The sequence below is a fragment of the Chamaea fasciata genome, unplaced genomic scaffold (genome assembly GCF_029207755.1).
Source record: "Chamaea fasciata isolate MVZ Bird 193981 ecotype frontalis unplaced genomic scaffold, bChaFas1.0.hap1 SCAF_3, whole genome shotgun sequence".
NCBI classification, from domain to species: domain Eukaryota; kingdom Metazoa; phylum Chordata; class Aves; order Passeriformes; family Sylviidae; genus Chamaea; species Chamaea fasciata.
In genome coordinates, this window is record NW_027094088.1 from 63,173,468 (window position 1) to 63,179,467 (window position 6,000).

Sequence of the window (6,000 nt, forward strand, 5' to 3'; positions counted from 1 at the left end):
CAAGAAGCTCTTCCTATATCCCATGGCAGAGCTGAAGGATGAGGCCTGGGAAGTTGGGCAAGATGCCTCTCCTGCACCTCTGGCTGCAGTCACCCATACCACTCACAGAGCAATGACCAGCTAAATCCACAGCTCAGCTTTGCCTTTGTTTACAAGGCTGTAGGTAGCTACACCTCTATGTAGTTTTCTGAGTCAAGTGTGCAGAAAACATGGACTCTCCAAACAATCTCCTCCATGCTGCAAAAAAATCTCAAAATTTCAGTTTTCCTAAGCATAAGGCAGTTTTTCCCACTCTGGCCTTCTAGGGATATATTGTTTAGGCAGAAATTTTGATTTCTCATATAAGAAGCATTTTATTTTAAATTGCTCACAGTACAAATTGTTATCTCTTGTACATATTAGCTATGAAACAACAATCCTGAGAGGGAAGTGCAGTAGGTTCATGAGGTACTATTTTCCTCCCAGTTCCTGTGGAGATTGATCTAAGGGAGTTACCATGTTGACCCTTTCCTCCTACCCTGTGAAAGACTTCAATATTTGCATATTAGCAAAAAAAAAACAAACAACAAAAACCAAAAAAAACCCCAAAAAACAACAAAACAAAAAACACCAAACCAAAAAACCAAAACCAAATCTGTCAAAACAAATTTAAAACTCTTTAACTATTAAAACCAAAACTCTACAAACTCTGGAACATCATCTGTCAATCTACTGACTTTAAGCTGCACATAGTAACAAGTTCCCAGTGAAGACAAGAGCTGAAACTTACATGAACATCTCACTTCTCTGTCTACATAAATACAGTTAAGTTTAGATTTCTCCAACGAAAAGCCACCAAAGTCAATTTTTCATTTCCCCAAGTACTCTACACAGCATAGAAAGGCTGCTGCATCATTGTGTACCACCCACATGCTTTTCTGGCCTTTAACTCAGAAAAAGGCACTTTGAACACCTCCCTCCGAGACACAGGAATATTAGCTGATTAAATACAAAAGGAGCACAGGTTCAAAAAATGTTTTAATTTGTTTTAGCTGCACTGCAAAAGAATTCAAATATTTTCCATTTACTGTAAAAAAAAAAAAAAAAAAAAAAAAGCAAGTGTTTCAGAAATTTAATGCCAAGTTTAACCTGCTTCGGTACACAGCACAAGCATGCCAATTTGATGGCATAACTTTTTTTTTTTTTGTAAAAAACACCTCCACCCCCCCCCCCCCCAAAAAAAAAAAAAAAAAAAAAAAAAGGAAAAAATCTTTATTAACCTTTCATGACAGAAATGTACATTTTAGCTATCTTCAATCATGGACAGGACATTAATCCATCCAGCAGAAGTAACATCAGGACAGAAGTCAGGTATACTCTATGCCTTCTCATAGTGGCGAACAGCAACCACATCACCAAAGGTGAGAGTCTGCAAGTCCAAAGAAAAGAGAGACGTGTTAGAGGCTGGACCATCTTCTGCAATGGTTTAACACATTATGAAGTCCGTGCTAGATCAAGGTTGGTTTACATTATGTAATTTATAGAAAAACAAATAGATCTAAGTTACTGACATTTTAAATGAATAAGAAGCCAAGCCTTAGCTTTCTTATGGTTCCCATAAGATATGACACTTTCTCCTTGCTGCTTTCACACCCAAGAAACACATAATGCAAATTTACAAGGCAGCAATTAAAAATTTAACTTTCTGTTTAATTTTTTTAAATACAGCATTGTTTTAATACAGACTTACCACTTATTTTCCCAAAGCTTATCCCACTAAGATGTGCAGCCTGAAATTATAAGGCCTCTATACTGTTATACATAAATATAAACTCCGGGAGAACCTTGTCTTTAAAAAATGCATTCTGTAGCTTGTGTCGCTAGAACTACCAAATACTCTAGTCACTGCAGTTGAGCAGAACACCAACTACAGTGTGCATTCTGGAGGTATTTCCTGAAGTAGAACGGGGCACCTCATTCAAATTCCAAAGGACAAGATTTTCTGTATCAGTGTGATTAGTGCATAGCTGCTTCCAAGAGGAAAATATGTTTTCCCTTGAAACACTTGCCAAGTTGTGTTTCAATATGCTTTAAAGTTGGTATTATTTGCAAGTCTTTATCCACACAGATACTCTCTGAAGTAACTAGGAAACAAAATAACTGGTCTTCTCCAACAACCAAGTCTGATAAATTAGTATAGCTGAAGACATTTTACTTTTGAAAGCTACATCTCCTGTGTCATGAAAGGTGCTATCCTGGACATTAGCTATAGTAACTTACAATATTTATTCACCACATAGTCTTGTTTCTAAAAAGTCAGGAAAAGCAGGTGAATTTAAACTCAGACTTTTCTCCACACAATTGCTGTTTATCATATTTCTTAACAAGACAGGAGGACTAAACCCTTTATTATTAAATATGAAAATGCTATTAGTTCCTGCAATATTGTAATTTTATTTTCACAGGAAACTACTTGTTCTGTGTAAGTATTTACTATTTATGTGTGCATACATAAAACAAAATTTTAAAGAAGTCTAAATTGCCACTGGCAACAGATAATTTCCTATATCATCAAGAACCTTGTATCATTTACAAGCTCACCAGGACTTTTTTCTTGGGTATTTACACAAAAGTCTAGAAAGAGAACATCTATACTCCGGAAATCCACAGGCTGGCGTTTCTAAAGTCACTAGCAATTTTTTAATTGCCAGCAAAACAAGACAGAAACCAAACCAAAAGAAATATTTTTAAAATCCCCATTAGCTTTCCCCACCAATCAGTTTAAGGGTTTGTGTCTCTGTCCCACTGTTCACAAAGCTTGAGATAAGGGTAAGTTGGAAGTGTTTGCAGTGCATGCAAATGTTCAGTGTGCTCTATACTTACCATTACCATTTTGCCATCCTTAATTTCTCTCACAAAGTTTGTCTCTTTGCCATCCCATTTCTGTACGTGCACTAGCTTCTCTCCATCCAGGGTCACAACTGACTGCGAGATACCAAGAAACACAAAGACATGCCTTTATTTAGGGTACTTGGGATTCTGCTCACACATTCAGCATGCACTGTTGTATTGAATTCTCTTCAATAGATGGATGTGGATCTAGAATGATAAAGTAGTCCCAGCCATTTTAAAGCCAAGGCTATGAATCATCCTCGTTTTTAAGCATGAAATCCACACAATTCTTGTTTGTGTCGAAGGATGAAAAAGTTGTTTCCTTTGAGTTCCAGTCTCACAAGAACCTACTCCAGATGTGCCTTGGAATAATATTTGATGTTAAGCCACCAAAGGTGCAGGTAAAGAAGCATCTGACTATTTTGACTGGGAAAAGTAATGCCAAATGATATTTGGCTTGTGAGAAAAGCTGGCCAGGAACACAATCAATTGACACTGAAGACAGGGAGCTGCAACCTGATACATTCAGAAAAGGCATGGTGTAAGCAGCCAGGGCAAGACTCAATCTTGTCTCTCTCTCTCTCTCCTCTTTTTTTTTTTTTTTTTTTTTTCTCCTGTCCTTTGCGGTGCTGTAACTGGTAGCAGCAGAAGTTACTTTTTTTTTTTTTTTTTTTTGACCCTACGAATGCAAGAGCCTGGGGAGTGGGGGAGGGAAGAAAAAGAGAGAGGCGGCTGCAGCCCCAGAGTTCACTTACTTTGCAGTTTCTGTCATCGGGGGTAGTTTCATCAAATTCCTCTCCGAGTTTAAAGCTGATTTCTGTGTTTTTGAAAGTGCTTTGAGTTCTGATCACTACTTTGTCCCCCTCGCTGCTGATAATCACAGTGGGTTTAGTCACATTCCCCACCTGTCGTGTTGCAAACCCCACTCCTAGACCATTCAAGGGAAAAGAGAAATACATCAAACTTCGGGATTTTTTTTTCCCCCCACATATCGAAGTACAGAGGTTTTTCACCCCGCTCTACAGCTGTAAGCTATCCCTGTGAAACGCTGCTTTCTGCTTCTCTCGTGCCCTTGTACCGAGAGTATCTATCGCTACTGTCCTGCCCGCTGCAGCTCCGCGCCCTCCCGCGCCACCGAGCAAGGCAGCACCGCGCTCCGTCCGCGGTCACACACGCGGCCGCGATCTCTTCCGCTGCTCAGAGTTTCTGTTCTTTATCACTCCAGCCTTATGATTTCTTTCTTACTTGTTTGCTGCAAACTTATCCGCAGGCAGCACGTGCTCGTTTTCACATGCTTCCCTTAGCCCGGGGGCATTTCCCCGAGCCTCTCCCACACAAACACACCGTCTCCCCCAGGTGAATGATTTGCATCGAATTAGCTCTATGGATAGAAGCACAGCCGCCAAAACCACCCCGTCCATCACCACCACTGCCAATGTCTCACTTACACCTCTGGAAACTGCGGGGAGCCTTTTCATTTTTTTTTTTTTTCCAGATGGTGAAAATTCCAATGTTTCCTAACATGCCGCCGCCCGGCCGTACCTACCCAGTGCCTTCATGTACTCGTCGAAGTTGTGGCTGTCTACTAGCTTCCAGGTGGCGCAGAAAGCCTCGACCATGGCGGCCGGCTACGTGTTCCAAACACGGTGCTGGAGATGGCAAAAGCACTAGTGCCGCCCCGCCGCCCCGCATTTAAAGCCGGCGCCCGGCGGGGGGCCGGAGGCGGGGAGTGGCCGCGGTCCGCCCCCGACGGCCGCCGCGGAGCCGCCCAAACCGCCGGGGGAGGGCGCTCCTGCCACCGGGAAGGGGCGCGGGGTGCCCGGCTGGGCGTTCGGCGGGACGTGGAGCGGGCAAGGGAGAGAGGCTGCATCCGTGTGCCGCGCCGCTCCTCGCCTGGGCCGCCCCGGGGGCAGCCCCGTCCGCCCGCCTCCCTGTTAAAGGAACGCGAGGGAAAAACGAGAAGCGGGCACCCAGCGTGAAGGGCTACTGCGTGAAAACACAGGGTCGTAACGCTACTGAAGTTTTCCCATGAAGATTTTCAAGGCCGTTTTGGTGCTGGCCAAGTGCAGATTCTTTTTCCCACAACGGCATCTGTATGGATGCTGTCTGAACTTGGTATTTGCTGTTCCTGGCTCAAAACAGCATCTTGGCTCCATAACTGTCATCATTTGGAGATTAAAAATGAAGAAAAAGAGGTTAAAACTTTTTTTTTTTTTTTTTTTTTTTTTTTTTTCTCTGCGAGAGAGGGAATGTCTTCCTTCTAGCTGTTCTTTGAAATTTGTTGAAGGCATTAGGTGGTCAGTCATCTTGTCTCATCATGAGTGCTTTTCAGAAGGCAACCTGTCTCTGTGGGACATCCCACGGTGTCCTGACCTATGGCTTGGACGGATTCCAGAATAGTGAATCAAGCACTGCAGCTCTTGCAACTAAACTCAGGGAACGAGCGAAAGAGAATTTACGTGATTTAGGAACAAAACCTCAACAATTTTCCACCTAGTTCAGCCATATGAAATATAAATAATTAGGAATACTTTTCCAATATTTTAAAATCATCATTTGCATTTCTGTCAGGCTCTTGTAGTATGGCACATTCTTTGGGTGTAAGGCAAATGATGGTCCTGGTGGGATTTAAAGTTAAGCATGCCAGGTTGGATGGGGCATTGAGCATCCTGGACTAGTGGAATGGTCCCTGACCATGGCAAGGGGCTTGGAACTGGATGATCCCTTCCAACCCAAATCATTCTGTGATTCTGTGATATTAAATTCTAAATTATTTTAGCAATGTCCTCATGAACTGGCAGTGTCTCCTTTCCCAGTACTGACAAGAAAAAGTTATCTGCTCATACAGATTTTTTTTGCACTAGCCATGGAGCCCCTGTTTATTCTTCGGGTGCAGATGTGTGCACAGAGCCTGGGAGGGCTTGTGCTGTCTTTGCTCACTGGGGCTTATATACAACCAGCCTCACGGACTTTGTGATATAAAACCCCTGAAAGTGATTCAGTGCCACTCCTGGTAGCTGGACTCCTCAAGGACACTTCTGCCTTGCACCTTCTTCCAGACAATGCTGCAGCCTGGCCTTTGGGAGGCAGCCTCTTCAGCATCCTTCATAATTTAAGTAGTCATACATA

The 6,000-nt window shown here is 42.8% G+C and overlaps 1 protein-coding gene across 1 annotated transcript; it reads right to left on the reverse strand.

Moving 5' to 3' along the window:
• Positions 1 to 999: 999 nt before the first annotated feature.
• FABP7 (fatty acid binding protein 7) lies at positions 1,000 to 4,543 on the reverse strand. The gene is made up of 4 exons (XM_066179315.1): positions 4,418 to 4,543; positions 3,627 to 3,799; positions 2,863 to 2,964; positions 1,000 to 1,408 (listed from the first exon to the last, which is right to left on the reverse strand). Exons 1-4 carry the CDS (start codon positions 4,488 to 4,490, stop codon positions 1,358 to 1,360), a joined length of 399 nt encoding a protein of 132 aa, XP_066035412.1. The 5' UTR covers positions 4,491 to 4,543; the 3' UTR covers positions 1,000 to 1,357.
• Positions 4,544 to 6,000: the final 1,457 nt, after the last annotated feature.